The 20,280-nt window shown below is 44.2% G+C and overlaps 1 protein-coding gene across 2 annotated transcripts in view; it reads left to right on the top strand.

Moving 5' to 3' along the window:
- The first annotated feature begins 2,813 nt into the window (after nucleotides 1–2,813).
- Nucleotides 2,814–20,280, top strand: part of VGLL1 (vestigial like family member 1) — a 29,013-nt gene continuing 11,546 nt past the window's right edge. The window contains exons 1-3 of one of the 2 annotated variants that reach the window (XM_017659087.3): nucleotides 2,818–2,896; nucleotides 12,504–12,749; nucleotides 17,364–17,586. In XM_017659087.3, coding sequence (XP_017514576.1) covers nucleotides 17,385–17,586 — 202 coding nt within the window. In that variant the 5' untranslated portion in view covers nucleotides 2,818–2,896; nucleotides 12,504–12,749; nucleotides 17,364–17,384. Of the gene's footprint in view, nucleotides 2,897–12,503; nucleotides 12,750–17,363; nucleotides 17,587–20,280 lie in introns of both variants that reach the window. The other variant, XM_017659088.3, reaches the window with a different exon arrangement.

The raw sequence follows: 20,280 nt of genomic DNA on the forward strand, positions 1-20,280 counted from the left end.
CTCCTCCCACCACCCTAGCCTACACCAGCTCCCTAAAAGTCAGGGCTTTCTCCTGGGCTTGCTTTCTCTCTGCTGCCTAGAACAGCAGCTGGTACATAAGAGGCACCCCAATGATTTCTCAGTGTTGGGAGTAATCATCACGAATGTGTTGTTTTCTGTCAGGAGCTCCACATTTTTAGAGGAATGTGCCCAACTTCAGGTCAGGCAAGGGAAGGGGAGAAATAACAGTTATCTGTACTATAAAGCTGATAAGAGAGCCAGCGCAAACACAAAGCTCACAGGCAGAGTTTGTCACTCTCTGGGGACACAAAAATTATATTATTACAATTTTATCCTTGTTCTTCATCTTTGTGGAGAACTGGATGTGAATTATAGCAAAACTCCTTGGTGGAATATGTTAAGCTTTCTGACAGTGATATGTTAATCACTAGGACTTCTCACTGGGGAGCTTATGGAATCCACGTTTCTGGAAATGTTACTGGATATAAAGGGTCTTCTTTAAAAGAATTAAGTAAAATGTCCTTTGGAAAAGTCCCTTAATTTGATTTCTGAAATGATATGATTCTCTGATCTCCCTATTCTCTTCTTCCCTGTCATTTTATTCTCAGTCCTCCATAAACAACTGGAAATTTTACCCAAATTGTGTGTTGTTACTTCTTTGGGACACACCCAGTCTGACTACACGTATTATCACTAACCATCAGAAGTGTCTCCACTGCTGATGAAAATGAGGAAATGAGAGCCAAGTTCAAGGACAAGTGGCAGTGTTAGTGCAGAAGGTTAGGGATTTGAGCCACTTGGCAAAAAGACTGTACTTTATTTACATATTTACTAATATTTCTGTTTGAAAACTTAACTGACTGAATACCAAGGCACTGTGCTTCATCTCCAGCTCCACTTTGATACTGAAATCACCAGAAGAATGAATGGGGTAATGATGAGGCCAATGAACCTCTTCAAATCAGTGAGTGGGAGTGTGCACGTATATCCATGGAATGCAAGAACAGGCCTGCAAATCTTAGAACTTTTTATATCTGAGTCCCATGTCATCGGGAGTTAGCTTATAAAATTTTTGTAAGTACTAGTTAGTCTTTTAATTCATTGAATGAAAACAGACTATGTGCAACACAATATTTTCCATCTGGGAATACAGGAATTGACAAGGAGGAATTGGAAAGAGATAGACAATACTCACACATTTTTATAACATAAATTCAAATAGTAGGTACTGGGAACAAATCAAATCGAGGTGATGGGCTAGAAACAATTTGGTGGGGGAAGAAAATTCTTTAGGATAGGAAGGAGGGAAGATCGCACAGAGGAAGTGACATTTAAGCCAATACCTGAATGATGAGAAAGAACCTGCCAGGGGAGGAGATGGGGAAAGGTGGTTCCAGACAGAGGGAACAGCAAACAGTGACTGAGGCATGGAAAGGACATGGGTTTTAGCAGGAGGCCATTAGAGAGTTGATTTTTAAACAGAATGGTGATGCAATCTGATGTGTATTTTAAAGGGATCTTTTTAACTGCTGTGTAGAGAACAAACTAGAACAAAGAGAGTAGAAAGGAGGCTATATCAGTAGTCCAGGCAAGCAAAGATGGTGGTTTGGACTAGGGTGGTAGCTGTGGAAGCTGTGAGAAGTGATTGGATTCAGGACATGTTTTGGACGTAGATATAATGCAGGGGTTAAGGATGTAGGAAGTCTGGATTTTATAGGAAGTAGAGATGTTTTCATTATGATGCCCCTGAAAAACTTCATGTTATGCAAAAATGTGTGCTAAAAATAATAGGGCTTATGGGAAATGTAGGGGCAGAGCAGACCACGCAAAACCCATGGGGCATTGTAACCAGGGCATTAAGAAGAGTAGCACCAATTCCAATGACAGTGATAGTGACGGTAAATGTCTGATGGCGTTTGTGCCCTGTAGTCCAGCCAATTAACCCTCCACAGCCTACAGCCCTGGGTCAGCTTCCTCCTCCAACATGTGAGTCCTGGAGGGTATTCCCTTCTAATAGAAACTATTTTCACTGAAATTAGATAAAGATCCATTGTATAAACATTTTTAAAAAATTTTTTGAGCACTGTAACACGGGAGAAATGCCCTGCAAGCATCTTCAACAGGATTCATAACTTCAGAACGTTAACAGGCAAGAAAAAAGGCATGGGAACCAGCACAGTTTCTGTATTACGCCAACATCAGTCCCCTATTGCTCACTAAGTATTTCCCAACAACAAAAAATACACTATAGCAAACCGACTGGACAAAGAAAGCCCTTGGAGTTTCTAAGCAGAGGAGTGGCATGATCTGGTTTATGCTTCAGAAAGAACCTCTCACTCTGGTGAGGACGACGGACAGTAGAGGAAAGGACAGCCCCTGAGGGACTCCTGCAGCAGTCCAGGTGAGAGGGGATGGTGGTTTGGACTAGGCAAATAGCAGTACAGATGGTGAAAAATGATTGCATTCATTCTGGATCCAGTTTGGAGGTAGAGGTGATGATAGCATTTGCTGATGGAGTGAAGCGGGAAATGAGGGAATGGGAAGAATCAAGAATGACTTTCTAGGATTTTGTCCTGAGCGACTGAGTGACTGGTTGGTGCTATTAAGTGTAGTAGGGAAACCAGGTAGGAACAGGTCTGAGGAGGGGAGCAACCGTAGGTTTCTGTCGTGGCCACGTTAAGTTTGGGATGTCTATATGACATCCACATGAGATGTCAAATAGGTAATTTGATATATGACTGTACAGCTCAAGGTTGAGGTCAGAGCTGGGGATAAATCTGGTGATAAAAGCATGTAGAGGATATTTAAAGCCAGAGGACTGGATGAGTTGCCTTCAGCCTTCCAACATTCCTGCTGTATCTGACTCTGGTTTTAATGTTTGTTCTGTATCTTCAAAGTAAGTTTTTTGCTTTTTAGTATGTTGTGATGTTTTCTTGATAGGCAGGCATGATGTACTGGGTAAAAGGAACTGCAGTAAGCAGGACTTTTAATGTGGTGTGGTGTGGTGTGGGGGGGAAGGACGCATTCTAGAGTCCTATGATTAGGTCTCAGTCGTGCAGTGAGCCTGTGCCTCTGGACCGTGAACTTCACAAGTGTTTCTCAGTCTTTTTTCTCTCCCTTAAGTGGGGCAGGATGGCTAGAGTGGGCTGGAGTTCAGTATTTCCCTTTCCCCAGTATTTCCAAACCCCAGTAGCTAGTTTGTCTAAGGGCTGACCTTGGTTAAGAACAGAGTGCTCTGGTGTATTTCTAAGTGGTTTATTTTCCCTCCTCCTCAAAGCACAAAGGGATTTTTCTTCGATAGTCACTGTGAGAACCTGGTCAAGGTCCTAGAGATAAAACGCAGGAACTATGGGAACCCACCGATAAGTGGGTGCCCCTGGAGTTTTTGTTTTTTTTTCTCTCAGAGTTGTTCACACCCAGCCCCCAGCAATTTGTCAATTACAGGTCCTGTTTGTGCGCCCCAGCACTGCTGCCCTCAGGGGCTTCTGCTTCATTACGTTTGACTTTCCTGTATTTGCCTGTCAGCCTCTTCGATTTGGGGGCCACGGTTTGCCGGGTGATCTGAAGTCTCTTAAGGAGAAGAGTTTTGATTTTTCAATCTGCTCAGCTTCTTACATGTTGTTAGGACAGAGTAACAACTTCCAGGTTTCCTACATGCTGGACTACAACTGGAAGTCTTTTTTTTTTTTAAATGGGTTTAGTTGAATCACATTGTATATTGATGAGGTCTCAAGTCTTGCAGTGAGCCTGTGCCTCTGGACAGTGAACTTCCCTTTCCCCAGGGTAAATGCAGAAGGGAGAAATGGATGTGCAGGACAGGAGAGGATAATCCCGGGTTGAAGGCCAGAAGCAGGCTATTTACATTGGAGAGATGCAGTCAAGTTGCCCTTCGCTGGGCAATTCAAATGATCCATTTGAGTTGTAAGGGGCCTAACATCATGTTAGCCTTGCACCTTGTCCAGCACATTCCTCATCTCCGTGTACCAGGCCAAAACATATTTTGTACTTTTGCTCACTTTGGGTACTGGACCTACCGTTTAAGTGGAATGTACAGAACGGTCTGCTTAAAAGTTGCCCATTGGACAGCACAGGTGAGCAGCAGTCCCTGGTCAGTGCCTGGAGCAGGTATGAACACACCCTCGGGGCCCCCAGAAATACTGTGCGGTGGGAGGGAGCAGGCCTGCAAAGGATTCAGGAGTTCTGCAATTATAGGGAGTGAGTGGCATTGGAGCACCGGTGTGAATGTGACCTCATTTTCACCCAGGGACTGATAAGGCTCTGGTAAAGTACTGCCAGGTCAGTGCTTCTGAAATATTAGCAGGCAAAACCCAAAGGACTGGTTAAAACATTGCTCCCCAACTATAGATGGTGATTCAGTGCGTCTGCAGTAGCATCCAAGATTCTGCCCTTCTAACAAGCTGCCGGGTGCTGCTGATGCTGCTGGTCTTGATGGCAATGTAGCCTGGGAGCAGTGGGGCACAAAGAAGCACTGATCCCTTCTGGGAAAGGGTGTGGCGGGTGGGGGGTGGGGCAGGAGGTCAGGCAAAGCTTTATAGGGGAGGAATGTGACCTACAAAGTTGCACAAGTGTTGGGCATACCAAGAATAGGCAGAGAAGAAGAGCACTTATTTTTCACGGTGGTGGCGGCTGAAACCAAACTGATCATGTGGTGATCGACACTGACTGTTAATGTGACTGTAATGAACCCGTTGGCTGGCTGCGCTGCTGGCAAATCCGAGGGAGTGGTAATGCGCTCTTAATGGATGCGTTCGTTTTCCGCATAAATTTGATGGGGAAAAGTTTCAATGACCTCTGGCTAGTTCTGTACTATGAATTTAAATTATGGGAATCTGAATTCATTTATAAAAGAGGGAAGGATGAGGGACGTGTGTGTTTCATTGCCTACCATGAAATATAATACCATTAAATGTATAATAAATATTTCAGATAAATATCCACTTTTCCCCTCCAGAAAACTTTTGCTTATTTAATAGCCACAGGCTCTACCTATCCAAAGAAGGGAATTTTACTGTACTTTCCTATAGATGGGCACCCTTTGGTTTGCTTTAGTTTAGCTTTGTTTTTAAATTACACAAAGACTAATGGTGTCCTCAGTCTCTCTGCAGGTTTGCAGAGATGAACGGTGTTCATGTTGAAAATTTCATGGTTGACTTACAGTTAGTTACCTGGTCATAAATCAGAAATAGTCTTTTGTTAAGTGCAAGTTTACTTTTAAATATATTTTAGTATTTCTTTAGAACAGATTTCATAAAGTAGGTTGGCTGCATCATGAATCATGTATATTTTGAATTTTCGTCAATTCTGCCAAATTGCCCAGCAGAAATGTTGAACTCTCCCCACACCTCACAACAGTGTGTGAAAGTGTTCACTTTCCCCATATTCTTGTTCATACTAAGTGTTACTGATCTTTTAAATTTTTGCCAATCTGAGAGTTGAAAATGGTATCTCATTTTAATTTGTATTGCCCCAATAGTTTGGGAGTAAAGCATTAGTTCACATGTTTGCTGAATCTGTAATTCTTCCTCTTGAATTTGGTCATTCATATCCTCTGCCAAGTTTTCTATTGACTTGCCTTTTCTTAATTATTTGTTTAAGTTGTTTTTATACTACAGATAGTAACCATTTGTTACAGGTTTTATAACTTTAGGTTGATTTGGGGCACACAGAAGCTTTCTGTGTATCAATTGGTAAATCTTTCTCTTTATGAGTCCTGAGCTTTGTGTCCTGCTTAGAAAGAGCTTCCCATCTCAATATTATACTTGTTTTAATGTATTTCCCATATATACATTTCTGTATATTCTTTTCATAGCTTAATAGTTTAATTTTTATGTTTATATCTTTAACCCTCATGGCATTTACTTTTGCATAAAACATGAGAAACATTGGGAAGGGAGTATTAAGAGCTCACTTTTAGACATTTTAAGCTTGAGATGCCCATTAGAGGGGAGATCTGGCCTGGAGATGTAAACAGGAGTCATAGTTACATAGAAGGTATTTAAAACTCTGGACCTGGGATTATCAAAGGAGAGATTATAGAATCAGAGTAGAAAGCCCAGAACAAATCAACCCATGAGGCAATCCATGGTGTACCTACGGGTTGAGCAAAGAAGACTGGGAAAAAGAGACAGTGAGGTCACAGAGAAACAGGAGAGTGGTGCCATAGAAGCCAAGAGGAAAATGTCTGAAGAATAAAAGAGAGTGATCAACCCTGTTAAATGCCTTTAGGAGGTTGAGTGGGATGACTACAGAGACATGTCATTGGATTTCATAACACTGAGGTGTTCAGTGACCTTGACAAAAGCAGATACACTGGAGTGGTGGAGGTGGAAGCCCAGCTGGAGTGGGTTTCTAAGTGAAAGGAAAGGTTAGAAAGGGACATAGGGACCAACTGTGGCCAACAAATTCAGGAAGTGGCTCTGCCAAGGAGAAGAGAGGAATGGAAACGGAGGAGGGTGGGTTGATAAAAATGGGAGATACATGGACAACACTTGAATGATAATGGAAATGGCCCAGTAGAGATGGGGAAATTAGAGCAAGACAGAAGGGGGATAACTGAGGTTAAAGATAGAATTCCTTTCCCAACGAATAGGCAGTTGTCTCAATACCATCAATTGACTGATCCATCGGTTCCCTACTGATCTGAAATCTCTAACAATATGAAATTCCCATTTGTACATTACAGTCTGATCCACTGATGATTGTCTATTACCAGCTTCCAAGTTACTGAGACAGTTTTCACCTTATGTCCATTACGTGTTTTATTTCAGCAAGTATGTTCTTGATTTGTAAGAACTCTGTGTTATTCTGTTGCTTCTTTTTTAAAATTTTAATTGAAATATAGTTGACATGCAATATTATATTAGTTTTAGGTGTACAACATAGTGATTTGACATTTATGTACATTATGAAATGCTCACCACAATAAGCCTAGTTACCATCTGTCACTATACAAAGTTATTCCGATATTATTGACTATATTCCCTCTGCTGTACTTTTCATCCCTGTGACTTACTTATTTTATAACTGGAAGTTTGTATCACTTGATCCCCTTCTCTTTTTCACCCATTCCTCCCAAGCCCTCTGATTACTTGTTTTTCACAGCAAATCAATTTTTTCTATGGATGCAATACTCTCTTGAACATCTCTCAAGATACTAATTAGAATTTTTTTAATGTTTTCCACATTAACTTTGGAACTCAGCTCTTTTGCTTGTTCATCTTAGTGTTTCTCTACCATGCTGTTGGTTTTCCTTAAATGTCTGGTGATTGGCCATTCATATGAAGAACTAGATTGCTACATTTTGGTAACTGTTTTGGGGTCCTCAGCAGTTGTGAAGGTCACTATGCACCTGACAGACTTTCTCTCTGAATGTGACATAGATGTGCAGGTGAATGGCTGGGGGTGTGCCTACCAGAGGATGGGCCCCCATTTATGAAGCATGGATAGGGGACAGGTTCCAGTCAAAGGTTGGGAAAGTGTCTTCTCAGATATGTAGTGTTTTAGAAGATTTCATTGCTGTGCCAATATGCCTTTTGTCTCCATATCCTTATGATGGCCCCCAAACTATCTGGGCACTCCTTACTTCTCTCTCCAATCACAAAGCCCATGCTGTGGACAAGAGGTGCTTTATTTAGAAAGCTGTTCTCACTGGCTATCACCGGGGTGAACACTACAGCAAGACACTGCGCAGAGTTGGATAGTAGCCCAGTCGCTTTGGCAGACCTTTAACTAACTTCTCTGCTTTCTGCTCCATGACTCACTCCAGTTCCTAGCCCCTACTAATTCTGAGCTTTTTCTGGGGCTCTGTTTCAAAGATTCATAATCATTTCTCCAATATCCTTCTCCTATGCCTGTGTTAGCAGGGTGTGGGGCCCACATAATTTCCAGACATTTCTTATTGTTTCTGAAAGATCGCACAACAGCCATTTAGCTTACAGATTTTAGAGTTAGACTGCTTGGCTTAGACAAACTCTTAACCTCTCTGTGGCTCTGTTTACTCAGCTTTTTTGTTTACAGGGTTAAGCATTGTTTTATTGATATTGCCTCATTGGGCCAGAAATCAGCAAACTTTTCTCTTCTTTTTTTTGTATCAAAGTGTAGTTAACATGGAACATTATATTAGTTTCAGGTGTATAACAGTGATTCAGCATTTATATACATTACAAAGTGATAGGCACACAGTATACCCAAATACCCAATTCGGTATCAAATCTATTTCATTTTCTTAAACATGTCTTGAATCCCTGTTCTTCTACTTCTTCCACCTTCTCCCCCAAGACCCCCAGGGGCACCTACCACCATCTCTCCCCTAGACTATCTATTATCCCACGATAATAAATCTAGCTATCATCTGTCACCATACAAAGTCATTACAGTATTATTAACTATGTTCCTTATGCTGTTCATTGCATTCCTGTGACTTATTTTTATAACTGGTAGTTTATCTCTTTTCATCTCCTACCCCTATTTTTCCATCCCCTTCTGTTTACTCATTTTAAAATTGAGTAATAGTAGTACCTCATTTGTAGAATTATTGAAATGATTTAATACACAGAACTTGTTTAGTGTATTAGCTGGCGTATTGAAAGCACTAAACAGCAGCCGTTATATTTCTCTTGTCTACTGGTGATACCTTTTCTGGCTTTCTAACACTGCTCTGTTTCTGCTTCTTATTTTTATATTCTGGTATTTCAGTGGGATTCTGGAAGGAAGATGAGGTGAAATACATGGTCTTGGTCCCTCACCTTGGACTGGAAGTGAGCATTGTGCATTTGAAAACAATAGAAATGAAATTCTAGGTTGTTCATTTTCTGCCCTTTTGAATTTCATATTCTCTTGATTTACTTAGAGTAGCATAGCTATAGAAATGTTAGAGATCATCTAATAGAGAACTCTCACTTTTAAAATGGACAAAGAAATAACTTCCTCAAGTTTGAAAATCTATTTAGAATACACTTACAAGAGTCAAGATCTCTTGCGTCCTGGTTCAAATCCCCTACCACTAAAATTAAGTAAATAAATATCTGTCATAGTTACCAAGGTTAGAAACTCCGTATGTTTGTGGCCATCCTGTGCCCCTTGCCCCCTCTTACAACAGCACATCCCTCCTTCTATTTAAAACCAGTCTTTCCCCCTGGACTTTGGTCCCATCCTCACCTCTGCGTTCTCCAGCATTTTATATTATTAATAATATCTTCTTTTTATAGTATGTTCAACCTGTTGCTCTTAACTGGATCCTTTCCATTGGCCTTTAATCATGTTGGACTCCATCCCTTTGAGAAAAAGGAACAATGAACTCATTGACTCCTCCCACTCCCACTCCCAGATTCTGCTCCATCTTTTCACTCACTCACACCTGCAAACTCCTGCAAAGTCCTCTCCACATTGTCAGTACTTTCCTCTGTTCTGGTCCCACTTGAGTCTGCCTCTGGCTTCATCACTACACCAAACATCTCTCATTAAGGTCACATACGACCTCCTACTATGAAGAACTAGATTCCAACAGAAAATTTTCAGGCATAAGAGTCTCCCACATCTCAGCAGCATTTGATCCAGGTAACCAGTTCCACCATCCTGAAACATGTTCTTTGTCTTGAGGATACTACCACTCGGCAGGTTTTTATCCCAGCCCCGTGCCCATTCTTTCTCAGTAATGTTCGCTGGCTCATCACTGCCACCTGGCCAGTAAATGCGGCTGCCCAAGCCTTGGTCTTAGTTCTTCTTTCCTTCCCCCTTAATTTTTAAAAGTAGCTGAATTCTTCTTTATGTCTCACTCAATAACCATCTACATAGCATCAGGCCCCACGTTTATACATCCAACTCAAACCTCTCTCCCTACTAACTGCCTACTGTCATCTCTTCTTACATGGTGTAAAGACTCCTCAGAATCAACATGTTCCAACAGAAATCGTTATTTTCTCTTCTAAAGAAGACAGTCTTGCAATGTTTCATGGCTCCGTGAATAAAAGCACACTAATCAAGTTGTGCAACCCCCAAACCTGGGAGCTATCCTTCAGACCCCCTCACTTCCTATATCCAATTCAGTATCAAATCTATTTCATTTTCTTAAATACGTCTTGAATCCCTGTACTTCTCTCTACTTCTTCGTCCTCCTCCCCCAAGACCCCTAGGGGCACCTACCACCATCTCTCCCCTGGACTATGCAGACAGCCCTCTCACTGGTCTCCTCACTTGCTCCCTCAATCCTTTCTCTGCTGCAGCCAGACTGATGTTTTCAAAACCCGTATCTGATGGTGTCGCTTCCGTCCACCGCCCGTTCCCCACACTCCTCTCAACACACATCTCCATAAAGCCCTTCCATTGGTTCATGTTATTCTTAGGAAAAAGACCAAATTCCCCAATGTGGCCTGCAAAGCCCTGCTCGCTGTGGCCCCTGCCTACCTTTCTGGCTCCTCTTGCACCATGCTCGCTCCCACTGTCCCCATTCCCACCCTGCCTCCTCTTTTGGCTTTTCACTTACGGCTTCCTCCCTAGGAATTCTCATCCCTGCCCCCTTTTCGTGGTTCACTCCTTCTCAGCTTCTCTGATCTCAGTCCAAGCACTATCTCCACCAGAAGACTCTCCTGTCTTCTCCATTACATCAGGGTTCCTTACGAGGCTCTCCTAGAACCAGAGAGTGGTTTATTACCATTGCAGCTGTGTGTTTGTTTGTGTGAATACTTGACTAATTTTTCTCTCCCCCACTACTCATTCATTCATTCATTCAACAAATACTTATCAAGCCCTTACTATGAGCCGCGCAATATTTTGGAAAGGACTACAGACTGTAAACAAATACCTATGCAGTGTGACATCAAGAGGTGACAAGTGCTGTGAAGAAAGAGGAAGCAGGGTCACAGGGCAGAGAGCAAGGTAGGCTCGGGTAGGATGGGTAGAAAAGGCTTCTTGGAGGAAGCACGGAACAGAGATTGGAATGAAGTGAGAGGGTCTGGGTATGAGCATTCCGAGGAAAGCAGTGGCAAAGGGTGAGGACGAGAGGGCTCAGGAACAGGCAGGAACTCCCTGGGGCAGGAGCAGAATGCAGCGGAGAGTGGTGAGCGCTCAGGTGACAGCGAGCAGGGCTGGTCATGCAGGGCCAGGAGAGAGGAAGAAAAGCCATTAGGAGCTTTTAAAAAAGCAGTGACTGCATTCTATGCATGTTTTCAATGAGCACTGTGGCATCTTGGGGTGAATGAATTAGAAAGGACTGTGGGTGGAAGTAAGGAGCCCAGGCCGGAGGCCAGGGCTGTGTTCCTGGGGAGCCAGGAAAGCTGGAACTAGGGCCAGCCTGGGGAAGGCGGCACCAGAGGACAGATTGGAATGCGTTTTGAAGGTACAGCTTTCAGGATTTACTGGTGTTTTCCGGCAAACCACCAGTGGGTTTGCTTCCTTCCCACTTAGAGAAGTCCAAAGCCTAAGCATGGCCCCCAACGCCCATGTGTCTGACCCCGGCGGCCCCCGCCCCCCAGTCCAGACGCACGACCTCACCCTTTTGTGAGCAGACCAAGCACGATCCCACCTTTTGCATTTGATGTTCCCTCAGATATCAGGGAAGCAGGTATCAACATAGTTTTCTCCCTCAGGGTTCTGCAAAAATATCACCTTATCAGAAAATCCTCTCCTGACTGCCCTATATATTCCCCTTCCCTGCTTAATTGTCCTGATTGATTTCTCTTTGCAATACTTATTGCCACCTGACATACATATAACAGACAGATGTATGCATACAAGGACACAAACAGATAGCCTGTGCCTGTGTTTATTCCACGAAGGCGGGTATTTGATCTGTTTTGTTCACTAAGAACAGAACTCCCAGGATAGTGCCTGGTACACAGTAGGTGTTTAATAAATACTTGCTAAATTAATATCTTCTAGTGCAGTCCCTCTAAGATACCCCTTAGAGGTGGTTTGTGGGAGGCAAATTCCCTCAACTTTTGCTTGTCTGGGAATTGTTTAATCCCTCCTTCATATTTAAATGATACTTGCTAAATTAATATTGTTGAAACTGAGAAAGAGAGGAGCAACGAATGACTCCAGGGTTTGGGGCCTGAATGATGCCCCCCTTAGGTAATATTGAAGATTTTTCAAAATAAGGATTGGGGTCCCCTGCGTTAAACCTCCCGCTGGAGTCCCCGAAGTGCTTCATTTATTACACGTTCAGAGAAATCCTCACTCCCTGGGGAGCCCGTGGAAGCCTCTGACGAGTCGAGAGTTCTGGGCTCTGGGCTCCCCTTCCAGTGCTCACAGGTAGAGGGGAAGAAACTAGAGATGAGCCAAACTGACTCACTTCCTCAGACTGAAAGTCAGGAACGCCGATTTGATACAAGTCCCGTAACTAAAGTTTTAGACATTACCGGCGCTGTGTGTGGTTTCCGGCAAACAATTGGCCGCCTACTTTAAGAGACAATATCGTTAAGTGCTTTTTTTTTAATGCAAAAAGAAAGAAATAAAAAAAGAGCTACCTATTTTCCTCATTCCTGCAGGTGCCCAACCCGATTGACTTGTTGGAGTGCATTTTCTGCATTCTTAATAGATAGCTAGCAGGAAACACCTCGTACAGCGCCAGCTAGAGGGATAGAAAGTAGCGAGTGGAGGCTACAAAATCTCCAGCCCCTGCTTCCGCCTGCGCTGAGCTGCTCCGAAGTGGGCCTGGTAGCTGTGGCCATCGTAACGCACCTTCGTTCAACCATAGCATATTGCGCTGTCTCCGCTTATGGTCAGGAATTAAGGTAGGACAAACTGGGGACTTTTGGGGGGAGAGAAGGGATGGAAACTCAACTGGGAAGGAATTGGGTTGGAGGCAAGGAGAGCATCACATGCTTGGCTCAATGAGATACAATCTTGGCCCTTTTGGGGTTTTTGTTCCAGGGATGTTTGTGACAACCTCTCTGACTTCCCATCCCACTGCTGGGGTGCTGGGTACCATTTTCTAGAAGCGTGGTAAGCCTGTCCATGCAGGCGGACTGGTGGAGTCGAGGCCAAGCTGCTGGTGTTGGATTCCGTGGTAAAGGCTGGGCAGTATGTTGAGGTGTGCTTGGAGCGCTTGGTGTTCGTGCACTGGGGAAATTTGCAAGGTGTGGTGTGCTTTTGTAACTATGCTGTTCTAACTGCACAGCTGGAAAGGCTTGGCCTTGGGATTTTGTCTGCAAGAAGCTTCTACTGCAAGCCCGGCACCCATACGGAAACCTTTCCAGGAAAGTCCTACCCTTTATTCTGCCTCAGTGATAGCTCTCGGGTCCAGCGTTGCAGCATCCCCTTTTCCTAAGCCGGACCCGTCCGCCAATTCACTCATGCGTACAGACCCCTCACAGAGGGCGCATTTGAGGGTGAAACTGCCCCTGTTGCTCCACAGGTGCAGTGAGATGGAGTTCTGCAAAGGATTAAGCCAAGTACCAGTGTTCAGAATTTTAACACCCCTCAAACACGGATCCTCTCCATTGAGGTCCGAGTGCAGACGGGCTCAGGGAATTGCTTGCGAGGTGGATCCAGAGAAGCAACCCGTGGTTTTCCGTGTGTGTGTGTGTGTGTGTGTGTGTGTGTTTGCAGAGGAAAAGGGACAGAGGTAGTACTTGGGGTTTATTCAGTATCCCAAGCCCCTTAGGGCTGAGCCCTCCAAGGTGATGACTGACTTTCTCAATCTCTCACCTCCTGGCTGTGACCAGTTGGCCTATGGTCTCTGTGGCCTTTACCCAAGGAGGAGCGTGCTTCAGGGCGCTGATGTCCCAAAGGTCCAGTCAGCTATTTCCCGCATGGCTTCAGGGAGACTTAGCAAACATAGATTGCAAGCTGTGTCAAGCCTGAGCCTAGAGCAGTGGCCACTGGCAATTCTTAAGAGTAAGAGTGTGAGTCCTACAAAGGTGCTAAGCAGCCCTTGCAGGTACAGGCTTCAAGGAGAAGCCCAGGAGTAGTGGACACACGTTCCGCCTGCATTCCCTGGAGGAAACCAGAGGGCTGGTTTACAGCCTGCCTCACCGTTGCCTGGAGATAGAGGCCAAACCCTCACATTTGATAGATGGGATGAGGCTGAAACTCAAAGAGGAAGAGGGATTATTAGTCCCACCAGGTAGACAGTTAAGGGACAGTGAGAAAAGGACAGGCATTGAAGCCAGAGAGACCGGAGTTCAAATCCCAGCTCTGCCACCACCTAGCTGTGTGGCCTGGGCAGTTTAGTTGCCCTTCTCTAAAACCCAATTGCTCATCTATAAAATGGAGATAATACCTACTCTGCGGACTGTAAAGATTGGAGAAAATACATGTATAGTTTCTGACACAGAGCAGGTATTCTGTAAACGATAGCTTTAGAAAAACCACTGCCTCCACAATGACTACAACTGGCCTTTGAGCAACACGGGTTGGAACTGCACAGGTCCACTGATAATCTGGGCTTTTTTTAGTGAATATATTGAAAAATGTCTTGGAGATTTGCAATTAATTTGAAGAAATATTTTCTTTCCTCTACCTTTGTAAGAATACAGGATATAATACATGTAACATACAAAAAATGTGTTAATCGTCATCAGCAAGGCTTCTGATCAACAGTAGGCTATTAGTAGTGATTTTTGGGGGTAGTCAAAAGTTATACACTGATTTTTGACTCTTGCAGGGGGTTGGTACCCCTAACCTCTGCATTGTTCAAGGGTTAACTGTACTTTATGATTCATAATGCCTTTGCTCAATTTTCTGTATTTCTGCTGATTTTTGAAATGTATTTTCCATATAACTGTACATTTATTGTGTACATGTTAATTTGATAAATTTATATATTGTAATATGATTACCATGATAATGATAATTAGCACCTCTATCACGTTATATAGTTATCCTTTCATTTTATCAGTAGGAATAATTAAGCACTAGCTTCTTAGCGAGTTTGATGATTATAATACAGTATAGTGTTGTCTATATTCACTATGCTGTGCATCAGATCTCCAGGGTTCATTTACTACTCATTGTAACTTTGTACCCTTAAACAGCATCTGTCCTGTCCCCCAGCCCCAGTCGCTGGCAACCAGCATTTTATTCTCTGTTTTTACAAGTTTGGCTTTTTAAAATTTATACAGTACTTGTCTTTCTCTGACTTATCTCAGAATTGCTCAAGGATAACACCTTTGCTATATTTCTGCAACTCCGGGTATCTGACCATACCATGTGCTTTTTCACTGAACAGTACTTTACCAGCAGTGAAATGCACAGATCTTGAGTGTCCAGTTTGATGAACTGTGACAAACAACACATCCACAAAGGACCTTCACTGTCATCAAGAAGTGCAGGATATTTCTGACACCCCTGAGAGTTCCCCCTCATCCCTTCCCGGTCTCCACCCCACAGGCATCCCTGTTCTGACTTCCATCACCATAGATCATTTGTGCCTGTCCCATGTAAGTGGAATCATATAATATGTGGCCTTTTGTGCCTGGCTTTTTTCACACAACATAACATTTTTGTAATTCCTCTATGCTGTTGTGTGGATCGGTAGTTTGTTCCATTTTGTAGCTGAGTAGCATTCCGTTGTATGAAAATGTCACAGCAAGCTTATTACTTCTGCTGGTGATGGACATTTGGGTTGTTTGCACTTTTTGCCTATTAGAAAAAAGGCCACTCTGAACATTCATGTACAAATCTTTGTGCAGACAGCATTTTTATTGCCCGTAGCTGTATGTGCCTAGCAGTAGACTTGCTGGGTCACATAGTAGGTGTATGTTTAACTTTATAAGAAACTGCCATACTTTTTTCAAAGTGGTCGCTCATATGCTTTTGAAATAAGGATACAATGGGTTCATTTTTTAAATAGTGCCTGGTTATGCTTAGCATGGCTGTCAACCAGGGGGGAACAGAAGGATGTGCTCAGTCCCAGGCTTCTGTAGACAACATAATCCAGTTATGGCAGCTATTACGGTTCTGAAAAGAGAACTTTTTAGAAGGGAACCCCTGTTCACTGCCAGATTCCTTCCTAATGTCCCCATCACAATCTGTTGACATTTTTAGCAGAACATAAAAGAATGGGTTGCAGAGTTCATATACTCCAATCTCTTCATTTTACCCAAGAGGACTGTAAGTCCCCGAGAGGCCTTGTGGTGCCCCAACAGTCACACAGCTAAGGAAACCCCAGACCCTCGGACTCCTAATTGGTATGGTTTCCTTGCATTGTGCTTCCTCTGCAGCCACTCAGCCATTGTTTACTGAACCAATTACTTTGTGCTAGGTGCTAGGGTTCAAGAAATTACTGAGAAATGGCCCCCACCCTCAAGGATCCTCACAGACATGAAAGGGGAGACAGACTATGAAACTCTAGCCATTTTCATTACATTCACAAGAATGAATAGATTAAAGATGGCATTAGCCAGACATAGGGCAAGTCAGATTGGGTGGCCCCAGGTAAAGAAGCATACAGACAAGCTCCTTCTCTAGTAAAGGAAGGCCACAGCCTGCCTTGGGGGCCCACTGTTTGCCAGTCCTGGCCAGGGTACAAGAGGACATTTGCCCTATCCCAGCTCACAGGTAGATTACAAAGGTGGAGGCCAAGTTTAAGGCAAACAGCTCTTGAGCATCTACTGTATTCCAGGCAGTGTTCTAGGTGCAGAGAGGATATGATGGTGAACAGAACTGACAGTCTTTCAGGAGCTTTTTCAGCAATGTTGCCGCTAAACTGGTGTAAAAAAAAATTTTTTTTTGAGACCTGTGTTTGGTTCAGAATATATCTGTCGGAGTTCTTAGGGCTGGCGTGGTTTGTAATTGCTAGTTTCTAGGATGGGGTAGCGGGTGGGTGCAGGATAACATACATAGATTCCAGCATCCGGGGAAGTGGCAGAATGTGATGTATTGTATTCTCTCGCACAGAAATGGTCAGGGTGGGAAGCAATGCTTAGTATGAAAAGTGAAATTATCAAGTACCCACTGGATGGCTCAGACTCTCCCAGGGAGCCCAGGTCTTTGTGCAAGGGGACCTGCAGGTAGTTCTGGCCCAGGGTTGGCTCATTGGTTTTGGGGGAGGAAGGCACTTACCCAGAAGGCAAGTTACTCTGCTATTTGGCCTCAGTGTCCTTTGTTTTCCTCCTGCCGTTGCCTGCTGCTCTTTCAGTCATGTTGCCAAACAATTCCCCTCATTCGAGCCTCTTGGGGGCCCCTCCAGCACTCCGTAGAGAGCTCTGTCTTGTTTCTTGAACACCGATCAGACAAGGCTCCTCAGCTGGCCCTCTGACCAGTACAGCATGGCCCCTTGGCGCCCCAGTGAGAGCCTGTACTCGGTAGGGGCCCACTGCTTGACCCCTGAGTTCCTGCCATCCACACGTTAGCCAAGTCACATGGGAAAATTGTGCCAATAGCATCTTGCATTTGTTCGGCAGCTGTCACCTGTGTCACTCACCATGGAAGAAATGAGGAAGACTGCCGTCCAGTTGCAGAGGCCTATAAAGACTGAGTGGAATTCCCAGTGTGTCCTTTTCACCTATTTCCAAGGGGACATCGGCAGCGTGGTGGACGAACACTTCTCCAGAGCTCTGAGCAATGTCAGGATCCCCCAGGGGTTGAGCCCCATGAGCCAGAGTGAAGATGTGACCCTGAGGAATGGTGAGCATGTGGGGAGGGGGAGGCTGGAATTCCCTATCGGGGCTATCACTGAAAGACCAGTTCCGTGATGCCCTTGATGCACTCCAACGTGTGTGTATTTGCTGAAGGCAAGTCACACTGTCTGGTGAGAAGCCACACCCTTTTCTTAGAAGTTTAATGTGAAAATGGACATTGTTCCATCAAGTTAGTTCACTGATTTCATTAGTCCTCAGTAGTGTTAAGTGCTGGGTTCACTGCTTCGTACACAGTAAGAGTGCCACAACTATTCACTATTATCCCCATTATCAGCATTATTATTATCACTGCAACTACTGATGACCTGATGGGGCAGGAACACCAACAGATTGATGGTACAAAAAAGCAGCATGTCCCATCGAGGAGCACCCAGCCTCCTCTCAATGAATAGTGGGTGATCGGTGAGCAAGGGTGGGGCCAGAGGGAGCTAGATGGAGGTCTCCCTCTCCCCACCCTTAACAGCATGGAGGGTATCTATTGCACGCACTATTTTGTAATGTCTCAAAAATAAGCATTCTTACATCCCAAAACAATTGTTTCAAGAGAACTATGTCAAAATGTGCTCATCAAAAGATCCAGGTTTGGAAAAAGTCATAAAAATTAAGTCAGCGGGGGCTGCCGTTAGACTTTCATGGACCCTAGACACTTGCCTCCGTGGGCCTCAAAAATGGTATCCATGCGCACTCTCCTCTTCCTCGCCCCTCCTGCTCTCTAGAATCCACTCTGCTCATGCTTTCATCCTCATTACTTCTTGAAACGATTCTTATCAAGGTTAGCCAGTGACCTCCACTTGCCAAGTCAGTGATCCTTCTCTGTCCTCATTGTATTTGACCCACCAGTGATACTTGCCACAGTTGACTGCCCCCTCCTCTCAGAAATACCTCCTTCGCTTGGATTCCATCACAACACACACTTGGTTTTCCTCCTGTCTCCCAGGCCAGCCCCATCCTTTACTAACAATGTGATCTCAGGGCACATAACTTTATCTCTGTGTGCCTCAGTTTCCTCATCTCTTAAGTTGAGTATTATTCAACTACAACACTCAGTGAGATAATGCACATCAAGTGGCACATAGTGCTAGCTATTTTTGTGGTGGTGGTGTGAAAGCTTGACATGTGTTTTTGAATGGCTAGCGTGGATATGAAGGCCTGTGTTCAAAACGTTAGGATCACAGAGCAGCAGGTCCCTCCCATAAGCCTCCAGTTTTCCCAGGGCTTCCGCTGTGTCGTAGCTATGCTATTTGCTATGCTTTCTGAGACCCCTCTGTAGTCTGTGGAGCACCTGCCCGTGTAGGGAGCTCTGAATTAAGGCAGAGGGGTGAGAGGAGGTGCGACCCTTTGAGGCTGGCTGTGAAGGACCTCGAGTGACTCAGATATACACCCTCTCACCTCTCAGCAGCCCTTGAGCACTGCTGCCAGGCCTGGGATTGGGCTCCGTTAGGACGAGAAGAGTGGGCTGTGTCCCAGGACCGTGGCCTCCCCAAATGGTTACTACTGAAGCTTCTCAAGTTATCTACTCTGAAATCCCCAGTGTCCTGTAGAAGGGAGATAATTCAAAGGTATCTTTGGCTTGTGTTTTCTTTTCTGAAGTATGGCCAGCATAAATTATGCAGAAGTCGAAAAAATACTCCTTTTTATTTGAGAAAAGCAGCCAGGAAATTCCATGGCGTTCCCTAGCCAGATGGGTCTCTGTGTTTGGACTCTGCGTATTTGCCTGACAGGTCACCTGTAGAGTGTGGGCAAGTCTGATGGGAGCCCATGAATGGGAGCCTGTTCTCCTGAGCATGGTTTAGCTGGGGCTGGGCGGCCTGGGGCTGCCTGCAGGGGCCCAGAAGATGCTAACAGGCAGTAATGAAAGGCCACTTTAAGGATTTCCCACCATTTTCGAAGCTACATGCATCTCACATAACACCTCCAGTGAGAACCACTGGGGGAAGGGTCACTGTCTCTGGTGTTATGTCGACCTCCACGAATACAAAGCCTATTCTCTTCCTTTCTGGGTTTAATGAAAGAGAGACGAGTGCCACCAGCCAAGTAGGCAGAGAGGGTAGAGTCAAGGTGTGCAGACTGGGGAGGCCAAAGGTTGGGTTATCATGGTGTGAGGTGGGGGAGGGGGGTGTTCAGAAGGTTCTCGGTTTCACCTTCATCTGGAAAGCAGGGTTTGCATTTAAGGCAGAGACAGAGTTGGGGAGAAGGAAGAAGAAAGATGGATGGAAATAAATCAGGCACTTATGGATTGGTCTTTCACAGCTGTGACTCGGGTTCACTGAGTCAAGTGGTTTCGTAAGTTCTTACTTTAAAAATAACTTGTAATCACAAAAGTACTGTGTTGATATTTTTTGTTCAATTTCATTTTATGTATTTATTTTTTAGTGTACAGCTTGATGAATTGTGAAAAATACTGCTTTAATTTTTGAAAACTCAGAAAATGCAGATAAGTATTCAGGACACAACCACACACACATACTCAGTTTTACAACATAACATCATTTTGCACGTAATGGGCTGTAACTAGTTTCTTTTTAATCATCAATAAGTGATACATATCTCTCTATAGGCCATTACATGCTCTGTACAAAGGATACTCTTGAGCCACTAAATTGATGTAGTAGATGTACCAAATGTACTAAGCTTTTTGGACATTAGGTTGCTGCCAATCTTTTACTATATAGTTGACTTT

This window comes from Manis javanica, chromosome X (assembly GCF_040802235.1).
Source record: "Manis javanica isolate MJ-LG chromosome X, MJ_LKY, whole genome shotgun sequence".
Lineage (NCBI taxonomy): Eukaryota > Metazoa > Chordata > Mammalia > Pholidota > Manidae > Manis > Manis javanica.